We start from the raw sequence: 27,167 nt of genomic DNA, 5'->3' as shown, positions 1-27,167 counted from the left end.
CAGGAATGAAGAGATGAAGAAATAAGGAATTGAAGAAATGAAGAAATGAAGAAATGAAGAGATGAAGAAATGAAGAGATCAGGAATGAAGAGATGAACACATAAGGAATTGAAGAGATGGAGAAATAAGGATTTGAAGAAATGAAGAGATGAAGAGATGAAGAGATGAAGAGATGAAGAGATGAAGACATGAAGAGATGAAGCATTAATAAATGAAGAGATAAAGAAATCAGGAATGAAAAGATGAAGAAATAAGGAATTGAAGAAACGAAGAGATGAAGGAATGAAGAAATGAAGAAATAAGGAATTGAAGAAATTAAGAAATTAAGAGATGAAGAGATGAAGAGATGAAGAAATAAGGAATTGAAGAAACGAAGAGATGAAGGAATGAAGAAATGAAGAAATAAGGAATTGAAGAAATTAAGAAATTAAGAGATGAAGAGATGAAGAGATGAAGAGATGAAGAAATGAAAAAATGAAAAAATAAAGAAATGAAGAAATGAAGAAGTAAGGAATGAGTTGATAAACAATTTTAATAATTTTCGTAAATCACAAAATTTCTTGTATTATTATTTAAAATCATCCCTGTGATTCTTTATATATTCCTCACACAATGCAATTATAATATTTACTTCATTTCATTAATTGAGTCAACATATAATTCCATATTGTACAAGTTCTGTCTAATTTATCTAATTTTTAATGTCTAAAGATTTGCCGCTCGGCAATAATAAGACCTTTAAAAAAGAAAAATGGAAGCGAGAACCTTGCGAGAGAGAGTTTTTGCTAAATCGCACTTATCAAGGACGTTCAATTTCCACCACACTTGCTCGTACACGGTGCTGTGTATCGATAAACAGGAAAACACTGTCTGCATTCATTCCTTCCCACTGACCCACATTCGCAGAAGTCCCTATCTTTTCTTCTGCTCGTCTCGCCCTCGAACAATCGGCCATAATTCAAACCACGGCTCGTTAAAGATCGCTTTAAATCTGTCGTTTCGCTCCTCAAGTTCGAAAGCAGAGCTTATTCTTCGCAGTTAAGATGAAAGTAAACAACTACTTCTCTTCATTTGTATTAATATCGTATTTACATCTCATTTATCGAAGTTCAGAATCAACGATCTCTTCAGTTTCTCTTCATTTCTTCATTTTCTCTTCACCAACCCAGTTACAATAGTTTCTACAAATTCGTTCCTTTATTTGCTACCTCGTTTCTTCAGAAATTCAATAATGTACCTGGACCAACGATTTCCCACGAGCGTAGGCAGAATACTTTTTCTTCCAAGTCAGTCTTTTTTTTTGTACTACACGCTGACGCATACACGGTGCCCCTAATGAATACTATCTACCAAGACACGACTCATAAATGCACTCGTCCCAGCTACTTCCTTTTCTTTTTCTCCGGTTGATTTCACTCCTCCTATTCAAACAACCTTGTCACAGATTTATAGACGTTCCGACTCTCCGTATGCTTTATGCGTTGAAATAACTTCATTTCTGTTTGATCCCTACATCCATTCAAGTTCTACTTACAGACTTCACTTTTGAGAAGTTGCAGGTGCATTGAGAGAAGGTGAAATGAAGAAATGGAGGGATGATTCTGATTTTTACACTGTAATAATTGAAGAAATAAAGGGACTTGAGGTAAACTATTGTAATTGCATTGATTAAAGGGAGTTACGATTCCATTGACTGAAGAGAAAAAGAATAAATGATGTAACTTGAAGTAACTATCACAATTTCATTCGTTAAAGGGAATACACTGTATTAATAGAAGAAACAAATAAACTAAAGTAACTTACAATTGCATTGTGTGAGGAAGAAATGAGAAACCACAGGGATGATCTCAAATGATAATACAAGAAATGATGTGATTTACAAAAATTATTATAATTCTATCCACTGAAGAGAAAAGAAAGAAATGAAGTAACTTGAAGTAACTATCACAATTTCATTCATTAAAGGGAATACGCTGTAACGATAGAAGAAATGAAATAAACTAATGTAACTATTACAATTTCATTTATTAAAGGGAATGGGCTGTAACGATAGAAGAAATGAAGTAAACTAATGTAACTATTACAATTTCATTTATTAAAGGGAATGGGCTGTAACGATAGAAGAAATGAAGTGATTTGTAGTGACTATTACAATTATATCCACTAAAGATAAAATGAAAAAACGAAGTAAGCTGAAGTAACATCCCCAGAGTAGCGATCGCCGCTTCTGGAGGGTCACAAAGTAGCGACAGCGTTTCGACGTCGAGTGATCTTCCTCCCATTCCGTTTTCGTTGACGTTCGTGCCCGACTATTTTCGACTAATTTACTAATTCGAGCCGGAACTGCCACTGGTATACCCCGACGGCGTTCGATTCGAAGAAATACAGTTTATACGCGTGTCAGTTAACATCAAAGGCGTAGGGGACCGCAATGACAGACGTAACTTGGATACTACTGGCCAACTTCTTTCTTTATGGATCCCAAGGAACTCCCTAAAGAAAAAGCTGTAACGAATACTTTATCTTGAGAGTCAGCGGTCAGGAAATTATACTTGATATTTCATCCTTCCAAAGTTAGTACACCGTAACTGAGATTTTCCATTCGTGTTGAGGCCTTCGAAAGCACTTTGGCTACAAAGAGGTATCCAATGTCCTGAATGCACATTTTTAGAGCTGATACGATAGAATGTAAGTTAAATAAAATTTATAAGAGATTTATTATCTTACGTAACTTGATTTGTGACTTGTGTATTCCACTGTTCGAATACTTGGTTATTTTACACTTGGTACGTGGACATATTACTGAATTACTGGACTTTGCGAATAGTACTAAATAGTCAACCATTCAGTGAATGACAAAGTACCAGAGTAGGCGACAGTCGTTTGTCCTTGTTGAAGCTGTTTCGTATCAAACTGTTTCTTTTCCTGCATGAAAGCTGACCGATTAGTACACCGTAACTGTGATTTTCCATTCGTGTTGAGGCCTTCGAAAGCAATTTGGCTATGAAGAGGTCTGCAGAGTCCTGGATGCACATTTTGGGAGCTGAAATGATAGAATGTAAGTTAAATAAAATTTATAAGAGATTTATTATCTTACGTAACTTGATTTGTGGCTTATATATTCCACTGTTCGAATACTTTGGTATCGTACACTTGGTACGTGGACAAATTACTGAATTACTGGAATTTCTGAATAGTATTAAGTAGTCAAACATTCAGGCTTGAGGCACTACTCTACCATTTGACGTTATCTGCAAGGAGTGAATAACAAAGTACCAGAATAGACGACAGTCGTTTGTTCTTGTTGAAGCTGTTTCTTATCGAGCTGTTTCTTTTCCTGCGTGAAAGCTGACCGATTCACGATGGCTGGGTCAAAGGAAAGCGCTAAACAGATCGAAACACCGCCGTACAGAGACCGCATGGAGCTCAGGTCAATGTCGAGGGGTCCCCCACCTCCATACGCTAAAGTCGACAGCCTGAAGAACCCAAACTCGATCAACGACTCCACGTCCAAACAACAAAACGGTTTCTTTTCATTCTGTTCCATTAATTTGATCAGTTATCAATTGTACTGGATGATTGTTTAAACTAGGAGATCTTGTTGTGTTAGAAAATTCCAAAAAGAAAATGTACCTATACGATACAAGTTTTTGTTTATTTTCATACTTCAGTAATCGAGTAGGATTAGTCTACTAGTAAAAAATACTCTAATAGCCTTGAAATAGTAGTCTTACACACGTAAGTCCCTAAATTACCTAAGCTATTTATTTCAACAATCGTGAACTCAATATTTTCTACCATCTCCCTACGAAACTAGCATAAGCTTTGCTATCAAACTCAAATCTCTGTCTACGATCTTTATAAAATAGAATTAAATCTATGTAGGTTCAACAACGATAATAATCAGGAGCGGTTGTGCCAAATTCCCAAGATGTAGATGCATCTCTCTCTGCACCTGTGGATTGTTGACAATACTTCTCACCACTATCCTGGTCAACGTCATGTTCCCTTATCCGCTGCATGCATCTTGCATTATCAAATGGTACTTTCCAAACTCATATAAACATATTTATTGCTCAGCTATGAAATATTAGCATGTAACAGTGTTCGATACATGAAATATCTTCATTCAGAATTCTTCCACTCGCTACTTTTGAATCTATGATGAAATCCTCACACTTTTATTTGACATTTCTCTGTTTATTTATCTTCCTACTGCTGCAAATAAAAGCTTTGTGGTGCTCTAATAGGCCGCAGTGATTGTTCTTAAGTCAGGCCCTGTGGAAAGCATGGGAAAAACGTGAGAGAAATCTGTTCCGCATAAAGAAACTCAATATTGTCTAGTCTGGGGTCTGTATATTTTCTTTTGGCTGGACGTTACCGCTTGGATAATATACAGGCTCTGCTTTTCAAGTCCATGAGAACCTGTGTGTTATTTTTGTGCTCCCCCTTTGAACTTCAGCGCCACAAAAACTATCGCAACAATCCTTCCACAATTTCTGAAATCAACTGTAAATGTATTCACCAATTTTATCACATTTTTGCTACGTTTATTGTGTTACAAAGCTTCTTTGCACAGTATCTGAACTCTAAAATAAAATTTGAAAAAGGGACTTGCCATATTCAGGAACTTTGGAGAACCTTGCACGGAGATCATGCAGAAGCTGAGGTGGCAAATACTTGACTGGTCATCCTGCGTCAACTGTGGTCCACATGGCAGCAGATGCCTCTACTCGGTAAGAGAGTATAATCCATAACAAAATAGTATCGTAAGGCCTTATGACTACCATGCAACTCCACACGACTCAGAGATTTCATTGCTTATGTTGTATGCTACTTACTTTGGTTTGCATATGCTGAGGCATATTACCCTAAGCATTACAACAATCTTGCCCAGTGCACAAAGTACTTAAATACTCAAGTAATAGAATAGCATTCGAATACTATTCAAATAATGCTGCATTTAAGTAGCCAGACCTCTCTTCGATTCAAGACTCTTTCGTTCCACAGCTGAAGGAGCTAAGACCTGACGAAAACAATGTAATCAGAGCCTCACACCTTGCGCCGAACATGAAGACTGTGGAAACCATACAAATAACTTTCAAAGAGGTCAACAAAACCTGCATGGCAACAGTATGGCGATCAAATCATTGTTCTCACCTTCTCTTCTCTTAACTTCTCTAATGAGGTAAGAAACTTTCTTAATTATTTCTCTCCTCAAAGGGTGAATCCGTGTCGAACGAGTGGTTCAGGATATTCGATTATGGCACGAACTACTGTAATTTGCGCAACTTGGTGACCAGCATTGGCTTCAACGGAAGCCCGAGGTTCCTAGAGCTGACGAGCAACGCAGTTTGCACGCAGTACAACATGGCTGTTTGTAATTAGTCTCACGTTTTCTAGAGTTTTTCGTTTAATATATTCACGAGGATTTTTGAACGAAGCATTGATTAAAACAGCCGATTATTCTGATACTTTTATTAACCCGACATGTTCAAGTATACAAAAATAAATTAAAAGTACATCCAACGCTAATAATTAAAAGGCACGCTTAGTTAACATTCAGTCGAGGGATAATTATTACAGACGTTTATTATTAAAATACTATCCCATTATGTACATTTTTCATTCGGAAAGGCGTATATTATCCCTATTCGAAATAAATAAATTAGGAGTTTACAAAATATTCTCTATTAGGAGGTGTCCGATACTATCTATACGTGCTCTTCTCCTAAGGCACTGTCATCATTTTTAAAACGGAAAGAGTATTTACAAGATTAAATAAAATTCGCGAGTACAATTGGTATCTTTCTATTAACTAAGACTACTTAATTTACTAAATCTCCCCGTGTAACAACTTAATGATATGTTTTCCATAGAACCATAGCGTAAAAACTTTCAGTTCACAACAAATTAAATATAATCAAGCGCATGCTTAATTACATTTAATTACGTTACAAGTACATGTTTCCTTAATCTACAAATTATAGCTTCTGATAAATATATCAGTCGCCCATCACTGACGATGCAACGCTTGGACTCAAATGTTTCACGCAATACTGGCTCCCGGTTCGAGCTTGGAAACGACACCTTGTTCCATTCCTTGTTATGCCTCTGCATGGAGATTTCAGTGCTACAGATGATGTACTGATATTGGAACTGAAACATTAAGAAGTGAGTGCATGAAATGCTGATTGTCTCACTGAACCCTACAAAAAAAAAAAACGAGTATCATTATCTCAAAACGTACTCCACACTCCTATTACTAGATGCCCGATAACTGCGAGTGCTTCTAGCGTAAGAACTCTCGACTCCCCTCAACCGTCGCCTCAACTCGTTCGCGTCGAGGATATTTTCAAAGTCATCCATGCTTTCGTCCCTCTCTTTCAGTTGGGAATACTCAAAGTCTGTAACGTCATCAGACATGCTAGGGAACTCGCGCTGGTAATTATAAACAAGGTCCTCTCGAGACTTCTTGGACGACGTGTACGAGCAGGACAGTTCTTCCCGTTGCTCTACTGTTTGCTGACTCCAGGGAACTACCGATTGTATCAATGAACTGCAGCTCTCTAAAAGAACATTGGAAAACAATTTAACAATCCACTTGGAAATCTACTTAAGTCTCTCTAAAAGAAAATTAATTATAAAACAAATTAATAATGCACTTGAGAAGGAACTTACGAATGCAGCGTTTCAGTTGATGAGAAATTGCGTTTCTAACCTCCCATATTCCTGTCTTCAATTTTCTGTACATCGAAGGAGTCTGAGGTGATTGTTTACTAGTGTAGGAAGATGAAACATAAGTCTGCGGATTCCCATTTGCGTAGCCATTTTGGTTGATGACCTCCACAGGTTCTGGTCGCGCGTTTCTCGTCTTTGGGCCAAACATCCTCTGCACTCCAACCATCAAAAAATGCACTGCGAAGGAAATCAATGTTACCATTTTTTCTTGGGTTTTCCTATCTATACATACTTATCGTAATCAAAATGATCAACACAGTCATCGATGCGAAGTCCAGGCAAGCATCCATGCCATGTTTCAAGTACGACACCAAGTTCAGTGGTACGATACTCATTATGGTGACTCTGGTTAACAGCGATGCATTGAGAAATGCTGCTATCACCATAGCGCAGAGTAAATAAACAACATGCAAGCCTACGCAGTATATCTTGTGGATTTGCTCTTCTGGAAATTCAAACAGCCTCGATATTTCAATCTTCTTACTTCTTACTTATATAACACATTCTTTATAAATACCAGTGTCACCGATGTACTCCGTTATCCAGTTTAGTTTCTGGTCCACCTCTGCACGCATGTTGTTCGTTAGGTTCCAAAGGAACTGAATATTCTCGCTAATTCGTCCCAGCTTTTCCAAAGTATGCTCGTACTGGACGAGAGCTACTTCGTGTTGCGCGAATATCCGATCAGTGCTCGCTTCTATTTTGTCCCAGATCAGTTGGGCTTGCTCTTGGATGTTTGTCAAGTCGTCCAGTATTTCTCTGTGATTCAGACTTGCCTCCTCTGTGAAATAGTTCCAATCAATGAAAACAATTGAGATCTTCTATATAGATTCACTCGATTACCTAATTTCTTCCTGATGTCCTCCGCCATGGATGCTAGTTGAGTGTGACCCGTTCTGATCAGTGCCCTTTCGTTGATCAACTCTCTAAGGTTCGAGGTCACGAGATTGTGGGCTGATGTCTGAGCGTCTCTTAGGTGTTGCTGTTGCTCTTCCAGGCGATCTTGACTCTCCTGAATGAATGTTTAAGTGGAAGTAAATTAGTAATACAATTTAAACTGTCACGAATACGTAACACAATTTGAATATTTTCTGGCTCTACCTTGAGGGAACCTAGTTTCTTGATCTGCGTGTGGGCAGTTTCCATCAATTTGTTAACGGTCACTTCTGTGAGAGCACGAAACTGCATACCCCGAGCCGAATAACAAACTGCCCTTGCCCTGTTGCTCATTAAATGGTACGCATTCCACATATCAGCATCCATGTCCGTTGTACATTGCTTCAGAGACTAATGTAAAAGAAAAATGTACGAAAAATATTAAATATTAAATATTAAATATTAAGTAGATGTAACAAAAATAGATCCAGAGTAACATTTTTTTTTCATTATTCTCTAATGTATATATGTATATAATTTAGTAATTAATTATTAAATTGATACACAATCCTGGAAACCTTTCGGTTTGATGTACACTCGTACCAAGCACTGTGTGTTATGAGATTTTAGAACTGAAAGGAGCCCAGATGTGGTCTGTGCACTCCAGGGGGGGAGATTGCAGGTCTGAACACGTCTGAGCCACCCTTCCAAATATGATAAACAGATATACTGTAGCTGTGTATGTTAGTGATACAGAAAACGAGAATTTAGTCACAAATGCAACTGTGGGAAAAATTTTTATAATAAAATTTGTATTGTTTATACAATTAATGAGTCAGTAGATATATATTTTTTATAAAATTCTTTAATATATATTTAATTTCTTGACATTCATAATTCTATTATATAATAGATAAATAAACAGAAAAATTCTTTAATATATTTTTAATTTCTTGACATTGATAATTCTATCGTATTGTTATTAGTCTTTCCAGGATGTTTAACAATTCTGAAAGTAACTCTATAAGAACAGTAATTCTAAAGAAATCACTCGAAGGGAAAGAAATATTTAAACAAAGCCCAGGTTTACATGTGAGAAACTTACGGAACCTTGTAATTTCCAATTATATAAAGGATATTACTAAAGGATACCATTAAAGAATATTATACCATTTCTTCTGTACACGGGAACATCTTCCTGCCCTCCACAGCCGACTGGCAGTTCAAGAGATTGACGCTCAGCTTAGCCAAATCCTCTTCCGACATCTGCGAGCAGGTAGTTCTAATTTTCATGACTACTTTGTGCTGGCAAGTTTCCAAGGGCGATGACACTTGGATTTCTGTAAATTTTGCTGCTTCTTGAAGGAACTTCTCGTCTTCTGTCATGGAATCATATGGAATCGCTATAAGTGGCACACCATCCGCCACTAGGGCAGTCGACTCGTCTTTGCTTCCGCCCCAGACCCATCCGAACATCGAAAACGCTTCTGCCCCACAAAGGGCTGCCATAACAAGGTACATTAGCAAGTAAAAGTGCTCCATTCTTCAGAGATCTCTCTGCGAATAGAAGAAAGTATGTGGTAAAGACGGTGGGGTTTATTTGTGATACTTAAACTTTAATAACCACTTGTGGGAATTTTAATTACCTGGGATAACCAAAAAATAACCTCTCAGCAAAAATAAATTATGATATATACTTAGGTGATATATAAAGTGTGAATTTAATAGAATTAGTGTATTTTTTTAAGTCCAACTATGAAGTGCGACAAACTTAATTCAATGTTAAGTCGTACATGTGTTTCACTTCCACTGGCTAAAAACAATTATTTTTTAGCAATTATTTTTTAATCAACTGGTGGGTCACGTATCGAGAATCAGCTGATCCTTTTGGATTAGTGTGTTAAGGATATAATTAAACGATCCACAGGTGATGCACCACCCATGCATTCGCTCATTTTAAATTTGGTAACGTATATAAGGCTCACTAGTCACTGAGCTGCTCAGATAGCGGCTAAGTGAGCGCAAGACCGTTGCGTCACCGATTTCATTAAAATTTTGTATACTTATAGATTTTGTCATCCTGATTACGAAAATATAGCGTCACGAGGACAAATACTCGATGCATTTTTCGATATTTAGGATTAAAGTTTCATTATTCGAATAAATAAAGTTTTGTATTTATTATTTCCGAGTGCGTATAAACTCGTGTGCTGTTAGTTAACGTTCGATTCCCCTTCAGGGTGAATTTTTTTTTTCGTTTAATCTTCCTCGCGATAATTAGAATTTATGTTTGAAGACGCATATCGAATTTTGAATACATTTTTTACTTATTAAAACTTTGTTACATAAAAAAATACACGAAACAAGAATAGAAGAAGTCGATTAATCTTCAAAAATCCATTTAGGATTGAAACATTTTTTCTTCTCACGGAACCCTATCAAAAACGTATACAAAGTTTTTCTTTAAAGTGAAAACCCGATTTTTTAAAAATGAAAGAAAACTCTTGTAATAAGAAATTCTTATTGCACTCATAACCTGTAATCTAACAGCTATTGAGATTGTGTTACAGATAAACTACGTTTTTACAATGTACATTGATAATATATATATATTATCTGAACGATATGGATAGTTATTATATAACAAATGAAACATCACTTTTAACAATTTACATTGTTGCAAACATTTCACTAGGCCTTTACATGGAGTTGATATTTTTTTTATTTTGTTTTAACACCGTTTGCTTGCTTGAGATAATTCTACTAGATCTCTTTAAGCAAAGTGGAACTGACATTGGATTCAAGTTCAAGGCATTCTGCATACATTTGATAATCTTAATCGGTCTAACGATCTTCCAAAATGGATATTTAATAAAGGACACAGGACAAATCGTTAATGTTTTCATATGTATGTTGGTTTCGAAGATACTGTCGATAATCATCTCCATTATTAATTCAAGAAATCGACACAATGAAAATTCTAATAATACCATACGAGGTATAGACTATGGAACTGGTATGGCATACAGTTACTATTATGGATACCTGAGACTCATTCTTCCTTCAACCGGCACAGAAAGTAAGGGTCTCATTGAGAAAATTGAGAATTTCGAGGACAATCACAAGATAACAGTAGCTATTCATAAGCTATTAATTCTGATTCCATCGTCGATGTACGTACCACCGGACCTAAGGGAAGCTTCCTACCAATGGATGGAAAGCACGATGAACTTGGAGGAAGAGAAACGCCATCGAGCTGGAACCAAAGAGCGAGTGTATCGTAACACTGTATATAAAATTAATCCTCGTAGAGGAAAGTTGTACTCCAAACCTGTTTACGTGGTGGCAGAAGGTGCCACGCCTTTGTTAACTTTCTTCGAAGTTCAGAAGCATTCCCATCCGGAGACGGATGTCTACAAGAAGTACAGCAAGGATATCACTAAAAACTTTTATAACAAATTAAAAGAGTTGATAAATGATGATTTGGAGTGTAGAAATCTGTGCGAGTTGATATATTACGATGACTATGATGGTAATGGTGTTCTAACTAATGTCGCAGCTGTTATTCTACAGAGATTGTCTGATCTATGCGTGTTGGAAGTTACTTAAAATTGTGGTTGCGCTTATAATTTACTTGCTTCTTTTATGCTTTTGCATTTTTAATATCTTTTATAAGTTACGTGTTCTTTAACATGTATTTCAAAGATCAAAGGACAAATCTTACAAGACAACTGGATATTTTCTGAGCTTGACAATGTACGAAATAATACCTATAATAATGTTAAAGAAAAATATTTTTGATCTTTTTATTGAGAAGTTTTACATATATTGTATTGCATAAATGCATTCAAATTTTTACATTGTGAATCTATACAAGCTTTTGCGTGTAATTATAGTCTAGTGAAATAAATAATAAAGTGTTGTAAAGTTCTATCCCTAATAAGACAGCATTTGTTTATAGAAATTTGTTATAATGCAAGATTACTTATTGTAGAGGTATAAAATAAGATTTGAGATTTAAATCGTTCGCGCATTTTCCTAGAAGTGGCAATAGTTCCCACTGTTGCCGCTAGATGGCGCCACTAAATGAGGGAAAATAATTATTGCTAAAATGAATAATTATTCATTGAAATGGTAAATTTAAGACATCAAGTGATATATAGTAGCATTATGAATCAAAGAATCGTGTTAATAATGCATTTATGGCAAATAAAATATACAGCGGCCGCTCTATTGGCATACTCGCGCTTTGATTGGTCGAGGAGCGCGGCCGCCTTGCGCTGTGATTGGTCGAGAAGCGCGGTCGCCTCGCGCTCTGATTAGTCGAAGTTTTCTGTTAATATCTCCTTAACGAAGCCTCGTACAACATTTTTGCTAAGGAAAAAGTTGTTTGAAATCACCTCCCGAACCCCCCTTTCTAGGTGTTACAACATTTTGTGGGACACCTTGTATTTCATTTATGGCATCAGTGGCGCCATCTAGCAGCAGCAGTTGGAACTATTTCCACTACAAGCTTAGACGTATCGCCACCGATGGCGCCACTTATATCTTTAATAAATAATTCTTTATTTGCCATAAATGCATTAATAACAAGTTTCTTTGCGTTATAATACTACAGTTTGATAGATAATATGCTCGATTCTTCACCTATATAAATAGTTATTTAATTTAGCAATAATTATCGACCCTGCAGTTGCCAGCGCCATCTAGCGGGAGCCGCGGGAACTATTTTCACTACAAGCTTGAACGTTTCGTCACCGATAGCGCCACTATCGTTTAAAATTTTGGTCAGAATTTTACTCCTGGTATCAGGAGAACATAATATGCAAAGAGGTGGCACAATTTATTTATTTTATTTCGAACTTACCTTTTTGTACCAGGAGAACTTAATACTCGTAGAGATTGCACAATTCTTTATCGTGTCTCTAATCTTACCTTTCTGTATCAGGAGAATTGAATACTCGAAGAGATTGCACAATTTATTTATTTTGTCTCGAGACTTACCTTTTACTTATGCCCCTGTTTTATGGCAACCTGTACTATTTAGTTTGTAGGCAGGTTGCATCATCATAGGCGCGGATGTGCCCCTGTTATGCGGCAACCTGTACTAGCCTGTTCGTCGTTTCGGTTGCCGACTCGTAGGCGCACGATCATTATATTTTGTTCCTTACTCGGATCCAATGGTACCCTAAATTCTAAGTAAGTGTATATAGCAGTGAGGACTGCAACGCTCGCTCCAATGCGCATGATCAGGAAAAATCCCACGAATGTCCATCACTGCCGGCACCGGCCACCGTGGTAACCTGCAGTAACCTGTTAACAGCTGAGAGGTCGTCAAACTCTTTTTAACAGAATAACAAAATTTTTCCTCAGTTTTCCTGTAAAAATGCGTACGTACAAGAGTTTCTCTAACCACACATTAGCACTGAAAATAATAAATAAAATTGAAAATAGCAAATTTCGTAACCGATATTATTGTTACCATACCGTTGTACTTTTGTCGTTATTTTTAATTTACATCTTGTACACGAGCAGCGATTAACACGTTGAACATTGTGTCACAGTTTTTTTTACCGAGGAACTGAATTTATTAATTTTGAGGTGAAGCTGTTGACGAAAATAAATTTGAATATAATTCATGAATATGGTGATGAATATGGTTTAGAAACCAAGTACCACGACAAATGCTACATTCTATACTTTTAGAATCATCTGTGGATGAAATTTGAATTCTGTAGAGACTTTCGTCTCCTCTCTTACTCCTCTTTATGCTGATCACTAAAAGCATGTGTTCGTAAACCTATTTCCTCCCTTAATCGATTAAAAGAATGCCTCCGTCTCTTCTGTAATTTTTCAGCGGTTAGTAGCCAAGTATCGTTCTATCTATCATGCATCCTCACCGTCCTCGTGTTTTCTGGAATGCAAATATACAAAGGTTGGCTGGCATCGTCGCAACTCTACACTATATTAGGAGGATATGTTGGATCTTTATTGTTTATATGCGTGTTAACCGCTGTGGGAAACTTGGAAGCTATGTTGTTCGGGAAATCTTTCCAACAAAAGTTATTTCCAGAAGGTGAGTTATCGCTTTAAATTAAGAAAAATAAAGTAACTACCAAACTTCTTTTCTTATTCCAGTTGTGTTTTCCATGATCGTTAGTCTGATCGCGTCAGGATTGGTCCATCGAGTCGCGACTACAACCTGCTTCCTGTTCTCCATAGTCGCTCTGTATTACATCAATCGAATCTCGCAGGAGACTTATTCTGTACCTGTACCTGTACCAGTATCTATACACTCGAAGAAAAGAAAATAAGAATCTTGTAACTATGTTACACAGAATCGAAGTACTTCGTTATCGACAGCCTGTAATTAACTACTTTCCCTTGTAACTATTTTTTTATATGCAAATACAACCCGAAGGAGGATAAGAAAAATTCAAATGTATTTATTATTCCATACATAAATATTTTATAACATTTTAGGATTCCGCTTTCTACTTTCTCTGTGCTTCTCTGCTTCCTCTTTATCGCTAAAATACTCGAAGCATTCGTCAGAGTCTTCGAGTCTAAGGGGAGTATCCGAGTTTGACTTTATCTGACTATCGTCAAAGTTGGGCTGTGCCATAACTTGTTTATAAATAGTCATCGCCTGCAAGTATTAAATCATTTTATAACAGTAAATAACGTTTTGTATACAAAGTATGGAACGCAACGTTTTCGTAACATACTTGAGTCACCAAGGAAGACACATCGGCTACGTTGCTGGGTAATATCAAAGTATTATTGTTCTTCGCCAATTTGTTGAACGCTTGAACGTACTGCTCTGCTATACTAAGCGCAGCAGCATTTTTTGCATCTGTTAAATTAAGAGCACCTGCTACGAGCTTCAAGCTTTTCGCACGTGCCTCTGCAACAGCTACCAAGGCAGTCGCAGCACCGCTGGCTTTATTTATTTCTTCCTGTTTCGCAGCCTCTGTAAAATCAATCCAGATGAACTAAATGCAATCCATCAATGCAGAAAAAGTTAATTACCCGATGCTAAAATCTGTGCCAAACGTTTCCCCTCCGCGAGATTAATTTCTGCTTCCCTGGCACCTTCGGACTCTAAAATTGCGGCACGCTTTTTCCGTTCGGCTTCTACTTGCATCTGCATTGCTTCCTGCACTCTCTGCGGTAATCTAATGTCACCTAATGCAGGAAGTTAGTTGCGTGACGTATCTCAAACTCGACTTCTTAAATCTCGATTCGATTTAGCTTACGTATTTCGTATCGAAGACAGGTAATACCCCAAACTTCGCTCGCTTTATTTATGCTATCGACGATGCAAACGTTGAGGCCTTCCCTTTCCCTGAACACTTTGTCCAAAGATATTTTTCCTAATTCCGATCTCATTGTTGTTTGAGCTAATTGAATTATAGCGAATTCTGGATCCTCCACACCGTACGAGGCTAAGTACGGGTCGTTTATTCTTAGATACAACACTCCATCGATGTTCAATGTTACGTTATCTGTGGGTGGGAATTTGGAAAGGAGTACTAATTGTAATTATTTTGAATGTGAGATTGTTAATAATGTACGTACCTGATGTAACTGCGGTTTGCTGCGGGATATCTATAGCTATTTCTTTGAGACTCTGAACATATTTGACTTGATCGATGATCGGTATAAGTATGTTTAACCCTGGATCTAAAATCTTATGAAACTTTCCCATTCTCTCGACGATCCATGCCTGAAAATAGTATAATTCAGTTAATATTAAGTCGTGTAAGTAATCAAGTTGTATGATATAATAGATGTAATAGATAAAATAGCAATGGAAAGGTTACAGGGCTTGCAAAGGTAACCGACCTCTTGTTGCGGAACAAACATTATAATAGTATTGAGTGGTGTAGTAGACTTATATCTGACATGGTTCGCTATTGCCAATTTGGGAACGTGTTCGAATCCAAGAGCTGGCTGGTGCTACGAAAAGAGATCACGTTATTTTACGATCGTAAGTAATTCCTGAAGGTTACGTGTTATTATAATTTCGAGGTTATCATGGTTACCTGAAAAATTCCGAAATTCCGAGCGAGCAGTTTAAATCTGCAATTCATTCCGCATCTGTATCTTCGTAATAGCATCACACTAATCGGTGCACGTAGTTTCTGGGAGGTTCTTTGATTGTCTTTGACGGCTGATAAAGATTAGAAGAGGTTAGTTGCAATTTGTAATATAACGCATAGGTGCATGGCATTCATAATGTATTTCACGCATGCGCAGAGAGGACAAATATCATTCTATACCTTTCTCTCTCACACAGACTATGGACAAATATCATTCTATACCTTTCTCTCTCACACAGTTTAGACATTTTTAAACAACTTTTTCCTAAGCGAAAATGTTGTCCGAGGCTTCGTTGTGGAGATATTAACGGAAAACACTGACCAATCAGAACGCGAGTATGCCGATGGAACGCCCGTGATAACGTATGAGCGCGGCCGTCTAGCGCGTAGCCACGCCTACTGCTGGCACTTCACCGGCATACTCGCGCTCTGATTGGTCGGGGAGCACGGCCGCCTCGTGCTCTGATTGGTCAGTGTTTTCCGTTAATATCTCAACGAAGTCTCGGACAACATTTTCGCTATGGAAAAAGTTGTTTCAAATCACCCCCCCCCAACCGCCCCTTTCAAGATGTCACAACATTTTTGAGACACCCTATATAGCATTTGTAAATAAATAATTCCTCGTTGTAAAATTTAAGTGCAGGATTTGAATGTGAATTCAGGCCCTGCCAAATTTTTGAACCGGCCCTGGAAAAGATCTCGTCGGCCCTGATCACAACTAGAACGATCTGTGCAACGTACCACTTAATTCCTAGGCATCCCATTAACATGAATCCCATTACCGGTAATGGGTTATCCATTAATATCAATTATTATTGGTACATTTTTTTACACCTATGTGCTTGCACGCAAATTTACGTAATATTTTTACCAAGCGCGACATATATAAATGGTCGAATGAACCGGATGGGAGTTCAGTTTTCTAGATAGTGATTCGCAGCGAGTATATCGATTCTGTTTGCGAGGATCAAATTGAAATTCGACCGTCATGCGTTCTTACGTTGTTCTGCTGACGCTCACCTTTCTGGCGTGTTCATACGCGGAAGAATTATATCCGGATAAGTACGATGACATCGACATCAACAATCTTTTGAACAACGATCGCTTGCGAGAGCAGTATTACAACTGTTTCGTAGACAAGGGACCGTGCATAACGTCTGGCGCGACATTCTTTAAAGGTATCATTCTTTTAAGGAATTTTAAAATGACATTTCATTCCATCGAAATCTTTCGTCTTTTGTTACGTACGTTTTACGATTTATTCGACCTGCGACTATCTTTCAGAACACTTGCCGGAGGCGGTCGCGACAAAATGCAAGAAGTGCACCGAAAAGCAGAAAGAGAATTTCAATAGAATCGCTGAATGGTACGCGGAGAACCAGCCAGATAAGTGGAACAATTTCGTGGAAGTGATGATGAAGAAAATGTCAGGGGACGCGGTAAACAAAAAGTAAACCGGAAACGCTTTCTTTTGGATCGATTACAGGATGACGAATTTGTATTATTCTATTAACTTTAAGCGGTATATGGATGTACGTAACAATTGAACAACGTGAAAATAAAAGAATTTCAAACCACGCAAATTTCGCGCCTTGTGTACATCGATCTATATTACGATACAATCTCTTTAGTTTATCGAACGTCCGATTATTTTTGTATTTACCGTCTTTTCTATTATTAATTTACGACGAAACAATGAGAATTATTTATTCGCGAATTATTTATGTCGAAAGTCTAGCCAGGCAATCGATCGCGAACGAGTTACTGCGAGCAACGTGACCATTAAGCAAGATGGCGCGAAATTCAAATTGAAAAATGAGAATACGAAAAGAATTAAAAGACGTAGGGGTGTGAATTTTTTTAAAAAATACCACCTTATAGGGGATGAAAAGACGAAACATTTTTGTAGTCGCAGTTTGTTCATAGGACGTTTAATTTCAGAGATAAAAATTCAAAACTTGGAAGACCTTTTTCCTGAGATCTCGTAGTGATTCTGTTGCTGTTGTCTTAAAGAAAAAAAAAGCAACAGTCGAACAATCGAATTTGAAAAAAAAATATCAACTTGTAGAGAACGACAAAACGAAATTTTTTTATCTGTACAATTTATTCATGCGATGTTTAGTTTCAGAGATAAAAATTGAAACCTTAGAAGATCCTTTATATGAAATTCAATTTTAACGAACTTCAAACTTTTCAATTTTTATTGTTGAAACTAAACGTCCTGTGAATAAACTATAAAAATAAAAAAGTTTCGTCTCATCATCCTCTACAAGCTAATATTCTTTAAAAATTGATTGAAAGGGTTAAGTTTGGAATAGCTTTGTACGTTAAGGCGAGAGTCGTCCATTGGTCGACTAGGCAATATGGCGCGAAATTCAAATTGAAAAATGACAATACGAAAAGAATGATCAAAAGGGTAGAGAATTATTAAATAGAATTTAGAAGTAGCTGGTTAATTAAGTTTGGAAAAGCTTTGTACGTCAAAACGAGAGTACTATGCGTCCATTGGTCGACGGTAGTGGTCGTCGATGGGTTGGCCAATGGGAAATGGCGTCGTTCTTGCGGGGAGAAATAATGCAGTCGTCAAGTCAAGGGAGCAGTCTGCTCGCGATAATTGTGTAGCAATCTAGCAATTGACAGTGCAGTCGAAAATATCGTGCATGTAGGTGCGTCTCTCAATTCGATCAAAAATTACAGTTTAATTTACAATGTCATCGCCTACACAAGTGGTGAGTAATATTTTTTCTCATCGATCGCCTCCCTCGCGTCAATCACCGATTACCCCTGTTCCATTTACACGTTTTCGTTCCTATTCGCCTTTAGGCGCTCTCCTACTTCCTTTATTCGTCGAATAAAATAATTCGAGCGATCGCCTCTTTGTTTTCGTTCGTTCGAAACGAAGGACAAACGTGCCCGCCGTGGCTCAGTTTCGAACAGCTGTTTTCTTTGTTTTGAATTACTGCTATCAGTCCGTGCGACACACTTCCCTTTTCTTTGCTATTAATAACTAATGTTGGCAGTATTGTTCGTTCGGTTGCAAATAAAAGTTCGTTCGTTCCGTTTTTCCATTTTTTTTGTACTTAAAATCTAGTTAAAACTACTTTCTACTAAGAATAACAATTTTCAGTAGGAATTACATTAATTCTGATTTCGAATCGAATTTGCAATTGATGAATACTTCATTGTCTTCACAGAGTTGCTTCGATTATCTAATGATCATTGACATTGCCGTTCTTTAAGTAATAAAGTCAGTCCTTGAGATATTTCTCACAGAATCAAAACATTGCTTTGTTTACATTCTTGTCTTTGAATTATGCATAATCTACATAAATATCGAACCTAATCTTGTATTCGCAAAGGCTCTGTGTACACATTTCAGTCTGATTAATTTGCCTGTAAAGCGAAACATGTAGAAATAATTGTGTGACGGATTAAGCATTGTTTGCGGGTTGTACAGAAACACCAATGTTATGATGCCACAAAAACAGAAAAGAAACATTGATATACTATCACCTAACGATAACGCCAGTTATAATTTATGCTGTCTTATCTTATCCCTAGCATTCGTTTACTTTCCTTTTCCTCTGTATTCCCAGCGACATACAATTTTCCCAAATTAATGAATCGCTTTGTTTACATGTGCATTACCATTCTTTTGTCCTGCAAAATTATCAATGAAAATTAATGCACAGCGAGTCAATTTATTGTCACTGTATTGGTATCGATGATAAAGCAAAAGCCAGACAAAAGAATGATATCTTTCTGATATTCATTGTGGCGTGTATGTAAATTAATATGTATATAATACGAAATAACATTTACTCTAAACGATATGTGTCTTTTAAAGTAATTGATTTCGCCTATACCAGTGCCATCGCTGACCTTTGCCTAACAAGATTGTTTTTTTCTGTTTAAACACCTTATTTGCCGAGACAGTCTTGATAGAAATACAAAATTATTACCTATGAAATGTCACGTTATTGAATGAAATAGAAACCCAGCGAAAGGGTCAGTTGTGTGACCAATCGCTTTAATAAATTGAAGTTTAAAATTGAAGCGTAGGGAGGAGGTCAGTTGTGTGACCAATTGCTTTAATAAATTGAAATTTAAAATTCAAGCGTAGCGTCGAGGTCAGCTGTGTGACCAATCGCTTTAATAAACTAAAGTTTATTTTTATATAAAAATGAGGATATCGTTGTCTCGGCGAGGAAAGTGTTGGCCGCATCACAAGCACCTGACTCTCGACTCCAATTTTCTCGTTTTGTCTGTTACAGTTAAAAAGTGTCGGGCCAAAGCTAGTCCCCTTCTTTAAAAGCGTGTCCGTGTATTTTATATTACTGGCCGAGCAACCGTCACTACTGACGGCGTGTTTCAAGTGTTTGCCAATTATAAGTCTTATCGTCTTTGTTCTTCTACACGGAATTAGTTTATCGCAGGAGTAAGTCCGACACAATTTTGCATGCGCCCGATCCCTTCATTTCTCGCCTTTACTTTTCGCATAATTAGACCAATTAACAAGTGCACGTGTCATTTTAATTTGTGGGTACGCCATTAACCTTTTGACTGCGAACAGCGTATATATATATATATGTACAATATGAAAAAAAACATAACTAGCAATCAGATAAACGGATTTCAATGATCAAAGCGGGAAACTTCGACCGTTTGAGTGAAGAATTTTTAAAAAATATCAAACTATCTATTTTTTAGTTTCTTTGGGTAAAAAAACATGTAAAATGTTGCATGATATTAAAAAATCCATAGTTCATTTAATAATGAATATTTTGGATCGTAACTTTTTTTCGTTGTAGATTTTAGGGAACGCTACAGAAAAGATATAAAAAATTTTTCTCTGAGGTAAGAACCTAATTTTTTAAAAATGGAAGAGTGATTTTTTTGAGAATTCTCTAGGTGCCCCACTGTCGATTTTGGAATTTTTCCAAAATTGTATATAAAAATCATTCTTCGCTTCTTCGGTCAAAATGCAACATTTTTCGTTAAATAACATATAAGCGTAACTTCTACTTTTTACGAGAAAAAAATTCCGCAAGTAAAAAAGAAAAATTGTTTTGAAAAAAAGTGATCCTTTGAAAAAATGTTTTAAACAAAAGTTGTGTATCTCGAGGAGATATGAAATTGTTGTCAAATATATGTTTTCGAGAAATGAATATTTTTCGAGAAACGAATATTTGAATTTTTATTTTTTTGACTTATTGAATTTTTATTAAATTTTTTTCTCGTAAACGATAGAAGTTACGCCTACATGTTATTTAACGAAAAATGTTGAATTTTGAACGAGGAAGTCAAAAATAATTTTTATAAACAATTTTAGAATTTTTCCAAAATCGACAATGGGGCCCCTAGAGAATTCTCAAAAAAATCACTCTACCATTTTTAAAAAATTACGTTTTTACTTTAGAGGAAAATTTTCAAAATATTTTTCGTAAGTTTCCGCGATATCTACAAGGAAAAAAAGTTTCGATCCAAAATGTTCATTATCAAGAGAGCTACGAATTTTTGAAAATTGAACAATTTTTTTCTCGTTTTTCCGCCAAAATGAACTAATAAATTGGATTTTCCGATAGTTCGACATTTTAAAAAAATTCTTTACCCGAAGACGCGCAGTTTCCCGTTTCGATCATCGAAATCCGTTCATCCAATCGCGAGTTATGATTTTTTGAAAATCGATTTAACGAATTGAAGTCCCGTAGTCAAGAGATTAAAATAGAAATCATACTGCAGAAAAATCTCTCTTGGTTTCGAGGTTAGGTATAGTTTGACGTTGATCGTTCTGTTTTTTTTTTTCTTCTTTAACTGTACGATACGCTTCTTTATTTCTAATGGTTCGAGTGGTTTATTAAAAGATTTACGGCGAGATCTATAGATAGAGGCTATTCAGGATTGTTGGAGGTCAACTGCAATTGTAATGATTGACTTTGAGAAATTGATCGACTTTATCGATGATTTATTTGTTTACGCCGATACTCTGTTATTTCAATGCCGATAAACGGTTGACGCATTTTCGAATAATAGTACATATTTGTACTTTGGTCGACGCTACATCACTCGGATAAACAAATAGCGTGTACAATGCAATTAAACGATTTTTTATAATCCTCTAGTAAATTACTCGACATGATAGTCGATCCTCCAACGATTTTGAACGACCCTTACTCCACGCATTTCACTGTGCGTGCCCCAAAACGCAGGATTAAAAAATAAATAACATATACAGGGTGCCCCAAAAATGTTTAACACCTTGAAAGAGGTGGTGCGGGGAGTGATTTGAAACAACTTTTTCCTTAGCGAAAATGTTGTCCGAGGCTTCGTTGAGTAGATATTAACGGAAAACGCTGACCAATCAGAGCGCGAGGCGGCCACGCTCCCCGACCAATCAGAGCGCGAGTATGCCGGTGGAGCGGCCGCGGTAGCGTATCAGCGCGGCCGCCTAGCGCGTAGCCTACGCTCCATCGGTATACTCGCGCTCTGATTGATCGGGGAGTGTGGCCGCCTCGCGCTCTGATTGGCCAGTGTTTTCCGTTAATATCTCCTCAACGAAGCCTCGGACAACATTTTCGCTAATGAAAAAGTTGTTTCAAATCACCCCCCGAATCATCCTTTTCAAGGACCTCCAACAGGTTTGGGACACCCTGTATATAGTAATAGGGAATTCGAACATCCAATCCGATCTATTCTGTCTATTCAAACATCATTTTATAAACATTAATTGAATCATCAATAATACGAGTCTTTACAATTAAAATATCTATTTTCTATAGAAAATTCTTGACGTCCTTGCACTAGCAAATCACACTACTATTTAAACATACATACATACATACATACATACATACATACATTTCCCAACAACTATTCATACATCATTTCTCGAATATTAAAATATCCACACAAAACTTTTTCTTTATAACCAAAATATCTATTTACGATTGAAAATTCTTGAGACCTTTATATCAGCAAGTCTCACAGTTACCTGATGTAACTCGACGATTAGTTACACGCAATCTTGCCGCGGATCACAATTACATTACGACACGTAACAATTAAAGAGCCATTATCCTAAACGATCCAAGTGCGGATCTAATATGTGGAATTAAAGGAACAGAATACGTGCAATTACGCAATTAGTCATCCATCATTAGTGTGCATTTGTAGCGAACGACTAGTCACTTATTTGTCGTCCCGTCGGTGGTAAACGACTCGTCACTTATTCATCATCCGTTCGTGGTAAACGGCTCGTTACTTATATTTGCTGAAGGAAGCATAGTCGAAGTAACAAGTGAACTGTACGCGAATAATGATGGAAGGTCTGGCAAGCGAAAGAATTGATTCAGAGAATCGGTGGTCGGTTGACCCTTGTTACAGGACCGATATACACTATCCATGTAATGGAATATAATATCGAGACATACTCTTTTTTATGCTTTCATGAAGTTAGCAAGTATTGACTTAGGAGTTGGTGAAGCACCTACAAAGTAGAGGGGAGAGGGGATTCCATTGCCCGGCCCCCTTTTTTTCGACCAGTCGCACTGCAACAGTATAATATTCTGATGCCTGAATAGTAATCCATTTTGCACTACTATGCGACTCTATTTTTCCTATTTACTTCCCATTACTTATATATACCTCATTTTTATTGGTCGGCCCTAACCTAACCTTGAAAAAAAACTAGGTCGGTCGGCCGGGATTCGAACCCGGGTTCTCAGGGTAGGAGTCGGCGACGCTACGCACTGCTCCACTGTCCAGTACTGGGCTATATCTATTTATCTTCGTTGAATCAATTTTTAAAAAATATCAGCTTATAGGGAACGATGAAACGAACCTTTTTTATGTTTGTAGTTTTTTCGTAAGACCCTTAGTTTCAAAAATAAAAATTAAAAACTCGATGTTCGTGGGGAATATGAATTTCAGAGAAAAGGTCTGGGTTAGGTCTGGGTTATGTCTGTTTATCTTCGTTAAATCAATTTTTAAAAAATATCGGCTTATAGAGGATGATGAGACGAAACTTTTTTATTTTTATAGTTTATTCACAGGACGTTTAGTTTCAACAATAAAAATTGAAAAGTTTGAAGTTCGTTAAAATTGAATTTCATGTAAAGGATCTTCTAAGGTTTCAATTTTTATCTCTGAAACTAAACGTCCTATGAACAAACTGTAACTACAAAAATGTTTCGTCATTTCATCCCCTATAAGGTGGTATTTTTTTCAAATCCGTCAAATAAATAATTGTCAACTAACGATACATTCAGTTCCACCATTGCAAATGTAACAGGATTCAGGAGAAAAAGGTCTTCTAAGTTTTGAATTTTTTATTTTGAAAACCGAATGTACTACGATCAAACTATAAATAGAAAAAAGTTTCGTCTTTTCATCCCCTATAAGGTGGTATTTTTTAAAAAAATTCACACCCCTACGTCCTTTAAAATTTTCACCTAAAATCATCCCGTAGTCAAAGGGTTAAGGTTGCGGATCGTAATCGTTATTCTTGATATCGAATATATCTGCAGAGTTTCATGGACATTCTCACACTTTCATTTGTCGCAAATGCATTAACTTCCGAGTCTACTAATAAGTACGCATGATGTAAACGTCTATCTAGATTAACCCGTAGAAAATTTCCTTTCTGAATTGTAGACTGTATCCAACTCGATGGTTAACGAAAACAGATGCTCGTAAGAAATCGTCTGCTTCTTTCAGATACACCTTCTCCAGGAGAATATTGACGGGACTGATATTCAGTTGTATGGGCGACGCTCTGTTAGTATGGCCGAGTTGTTTCACGCCTGGAATGTGCATGTTTGCCGTCGCGCAGATAATGTACATCAGCGCGTTCGGTTTTATGCCACTTAACATAATGTTAGGTACAATTCTGTACGCTATGTGCTCGCTAGGTAAGACTCCCTATAAATTTTCCAGAAATATAAACTCACCCAATACTACTCTACAAAACTTGCAAACTTTCAATAATTCATTAACATTGAAATTAATTGATTGAATTGGGATCTTAACAATTCATTAATTGACTGAAGAAAAGAACTGAAAGGAAAAATCAGGTGAGTTTGTTCTAACGTAACATTGTGTTCCAGTCATATACACATTGATGCCTGGTTTGAATGGTATCCTGGTTGTCGGAGTTCCAGTTTACACTGTGTTGTTGACCACGATGGCATGGAGAGCCATCTCACGAGTTCAATTTTACAAGGTACACGCGGTATATCGTAAAACATAGCTGTGTAATTCTCGTAGGGTCTCTAATCACCTTCCAAGATTACAATGTGGTGTATACAGGGTGTCTCTCAGTCACATCTTAACGTGATGCAGTAACTCGACAGGTGATTATCACCACCAGGTTTGACACAGCGAATCAACCAGGAATAATATTTGTGTAAGTTTAATTTCATTAGAACTCAAAGTGTCAATACAATAATTGTCGAAGGAGTTAGAGTGGTCTGATTCTCAAATCCCAAATTAGAAATCTCATCTTTCAAGTCAACCTGAGCTTAGCATTTCTGGCAATAGAATTCTAAGCTATCTAGATTTGAGAATAAGGTCACCTTTACCTCACGACAGTCATTTTATTGACACTTCGAGCTCCAATGAAATTAAACCTAAAGAAACATTATTGCTGATAGATTTGCTGCGTAAGACTCGAATTCCAATTCAGGAACTTTATCACATCATGCAAGTACTTGAAAAATAATGAAAAATGTTACCCGGGACACCCTGTATGTATAAATAATACAGACCGATACAGAATAATTCCTGCGTCACACAGTGTAATGCTTACAGTACAATGCTTATTAACGCAGAATAATGAAGAATATATTTGTATATCGTATATTGTATATCTTGGTATAATTGCACCAGGAATTGTGGACGTGGACTAAATTATGCAGCTGCATCGGGGGCATATGCTTCCTCATATCTGATACCTTGCTGGGGTTCCACTACTTCCACACCCCGTTGCCTTACTCGCAGGTATAGCGATCAAAGCCGCACGCAAATCGGCCGAGTCAGCTTATCACTAATTCATGGGATTGCTTTTCCAGGTCTCCATAATGCTGACGTATTACGCGGCGCAATTGGGGATAGCGCTGAGCGCGGTGGGTTCTAAAAATAACAATAACGGTAGCAATAACAGAAACGACGCGGATCAAGTAAAGGGCTGAGAGGAAAGTCTTCTGTGTGGCTGTGAATATTAGGTTGGCTGAAAAGTTTATTCGGTTTGTCTCTATGGTTGCCTTCGCAGTGATTATTACTACCTTTGTGCTCACAACTTCTACGAATGAGACTTTTACTAAATCATGAATTTCTCTTTCGCATGCCTCAGAAGATGGAGAAAGATTGATAGAATAAAATGGACATGTTATAGATTAAAATAGGTACTTGTCTAGGTTAATCGATGAACTTTTTGGCCAATCCGATAGTATTTGAATGGTCTGTCTCACACCGCTCAAAACGACTAATATAATAGATATCAGTATTTAAACAACTATTCTAATAATTAATTTGCATAGTATCAATTGCATAAATTTCTCTGATTCCAACATTATGTGAAATGATTTTCACATACGATCTACATTCAATCCTTTTGAGCTGTACATTACAAATGGGAGACCATACAGTTTACCTTACTGTTAATATAATTGTCATTTTAAGTAGCTAGAGTGCACTCGATCGGAGTGACGTATAACAATGAAGAAACAGAGATCACGTGGATCACGAATCACGATACTGCCACACTAGGCAACTTTTTATCCTCTTGAGTCACTGATACGCTATAAAAGATATCGTGACTTTTACAATTTGTTTTCGCTCCTTTTTTTTTTTTACTTGGACGCGACTGTAATTAAGGTGTTCCGTAATCATAGGAATCATGGAATCATCGACATTTTAACTATCGCACACCTCATGGTGTTTATAAATGCGATGGCCTCGCTGGCACGTGTCCCCACGTTTATTTGTACAATTCCAGTGCAACTATGTCAGTATTTCTCATGCATTCAGTAATTACAATGTTTATAGTTAACGATGTTTATGTCAAAGTAACACGTGATCAAAAGTAAGCGTTACGAACCAAATCGTACTTTTTGTACAATAATGATAGGAAGGAATAGACTATTTCTACAGTTAAGATAGCCTGATAGACAGCTCCGATAAGAGCTGAACCTGCTGATAGTTAAATATGTATAGATGCAATTATGTAAATTACGAAAACTCTAGATGTCCGACGACGCTCTGAGCGTTGCTCTGAACGTTGCGAAGTCTACAATTTTATTAACATACCGTACAACTTCTAGAACGAGTTTACTTAGAGTAGGTGTATTATTTTCCTACGTTATATCTTATAATAGAGACGCATTTAATCGATCGTATATCGCGACGTGCACGAACCAAAGCACACTGAATTCCGAGAGAAAAGATGTA

At 36.9% G+C, this 27,167-nt stretch overlaps 7 protein-coding genes and 1 long non-coding RNA gene across 10 annotated transcripts; 5 read left to right on the top strand and 3 right to left on the bottom strand.

Moving 5' to 3' along the window:
* The first annotated feature begins 1,888 nt into the window (after positions 1-1,888).
* Positions 1,889-5,396, top strand: LOC128896985 (uncharacterized). Its single transcript, XM_054160600.1, has 7 exons — positions 1,889-2,688; positions 2,937-3,058; positions 3,349-3,584; positions 3,882-4,042; positions 4,628-4,736; positions 5,011-5,133; positions 5,224-5,396. The coding sequence occupies exons 2-7, from the start codon at positions 3,004-3,006 to the stop codon at positions 5,386-5,388; spliced, it is 849 nt and encodes a 282-aa protein (XP_054016575.1). The 5' UTR covers positions 1,889-2,688; positions 2,937-3,003; the 3' UTR covers positions 5,389-5,396.
* Positions 5,397-5,463: 67 nt separating this feature from the next.
* Positions 5,464-9,853, bottom strand: LOC128896881 (protein brambleberry-like). Its single transcript, XM_054160436.1, has 9 exons — positions 9,264-9,853; positions 8,788-9,174; positions 7,843-8,028; positions 7,585-7,753; positions 7,259-7,522; positions 6,974-7,186; positions 6,682-6,918; positions 6,251-6,569; positions 5,464-6,159 (listed from the first exon to the last, which is right to left on the bottom strand). Exons 2-9 carry the CDS (start codon positions 9,157-9,159, stop codon positions 6,006-6,008), a joined length of 1,914 nt encoding a protein of 637 aa, XP_054016411.1. The 5' UTR covers positions 9,160-9,174; positions 9,264-9,853; the 3' UTR covers positions 5,464-6,005.
* Positions 9,854-10,224: 371 nt separating this feature from the next.
* LOC128896895 (stimulator of interferon genes protein homolog) lies at positions 10,225-11,573 on the top strand. Its single transcript, XM_054160470.1, has 2 exons — positions 10,225-10,615; positions 10,694-11,573. The coding sequence occupies exons 1-2, from the start codon at positions 10,243-10,245 to the stop codon at positions 11,224-11,226; spliced, it is 906 nt and encodes a 301-aa protein (XP_054016445.1). The 5' UTR covers positions 10,225-10,242; the 3' UTR covers positions 11,227-11,573.
* Positions 11,574-12,851: 1,278 nt separating this feature from the next.
* Positions 12,852-14,037, top strand: LOC128896901 (protein KRTCAP2 homolog). The gene is made up of 3 exons (XM_054160479.1): positions 12,852-13,007; positions 13,475-13,693; positions 13,756-14,037. The coding sequence occupies exons 1-3, from the start codon at positions 13,004-13,006 to the stop codon at positions 13,929-13,931; spliced, it is 399 nt and encodes a 132-aa protein (XP_054016454.1). The 5' UTR covers positions 12,852-13,003; the 3' UTR covers positions 13,932-14,037.
* A 4-nt stretch (positions 14,038-14,041) lies between these two features.
* LOC128896891 (stomatin-like protein 2, mitochondrial) lies at positions 14,042-15,988 on the bottom strand. Of its 2 annotated transcripts, XM_054160458.1 has the most exons (8): positions 15,903-15,988; positions 15,666-15,793; positions 15,466-15,579; positions 15,199-15,346; positions 14,877-15,125; positions 14,650-14,805; positions 14,346-14,590; positions 14,042-14,266 (listed from the first exon to the last, which is right to left on the bottom strand). In XM_054160458.1, the coding sequence occupies exons 2-8, from the start codon at positions 15,738-15,740 to the stop codon at positions 14,087-14,089; spliced, it is 1,167 nt and encodes a 388-aa protein (XP_054016433.1). In that variant the 5' UTR covers positions 15,741-15,793; positions 15,903-15,988; the 3' UTR covers positions 14,042-14,086. The 2 variants fall into 2 exon arrangements, with proteins under 2 accessions (XP_054016433.1, XP_054016432.1); XM_054160457.1 differs by lacking the exon at positions 15,903-15,988 and having other exon boundaries at positions 15,666-15,861.
* Positions 15,989-16,618: 630 nt separating this feature from the next.
* Positions 16,619-17,305, top strand: LOC128896902 (ejaculatory bulb-specific protein 3-like). Its single transcript, XM_054160481.1, has 2 exons — positions 16,619-16,900; positions 17,007-17,305. Exons 1-2 carry the CDS (start codon positions 16,711-16,713, stop codon positions 17,174-17,176), a joined length of 360 nt encoding a protein of 119 aa, XP_054016456.1. The 5' UTR covers positions 16,619-16,710; the 3' UTR covers positions 17,177-17,305.
* A 716-nt stretch (positions 17,306-18,021) lies between these two features.
* LOC128896897 (lysoplasmalogenase-like protein TMEM86A) lies at positions 18,022-26,565 on the top strand. The gene is made up of 6 exons (XM_054160474.1): positions 18,022-18,451; positions 19,997-20,160; positions 24,438-24,631; positions 24,827-24,942; positions 25,608-25,718; positions 25,790-26,565. Exons 1-6 carry the CDS (start codon positions 18,431-18,433, stop codon positions 25,907-25,909), a joined length of 726 nt encoding a protein of 241 aa, XP_054016449.1. The 5' UTR covers positions 18,022-18,430; the 3' UTR covers positions 25,910-26,565.
* LOC128896908 (uncharacterized) lies at positions 18,485-19,990 on the bottom strand. Of its 2 annotated transcripts, none has more exons than XR_008462165.1 (2): positions 19,685-19,990; positions 18,485-19,382 (listed from the first exon to the last, which is right to left on the bottom strand). It is a non-coding gene; the product is annotated as an uncharacterized LOC128896908 (long non-coding RNA). The 2 variants fall into 2 exon arrangements; XR_008462166.1 differs by lacking the exon at positions 19,685-19,990 and adding an exon at positions 19,545-19,601.
* Positions 26,566-27,167: the final 602 nt, after the last annotated feature.

Source organism: Hylaeus anthracinus, unplaced genomic scaffold (assembly GCF_026225885.1).
Source record: "Hylaeus anthracinus isolate JK02 unplaced genomic scaffold, UHH_iyHylAnth1.0_haploid 11978, whole genome shotgun sequence".
In the NCBI taxonomy this organism is placed as follows: Eukaryota; Metazoa; Arthropoda; class Insecta; order Hymenoptera; family Colletidae; genus Hylaeus; species Hylaeus anthracinus.
This window is presented reverse-complemented; position numbering and strand designations above follow the sequence as displayed.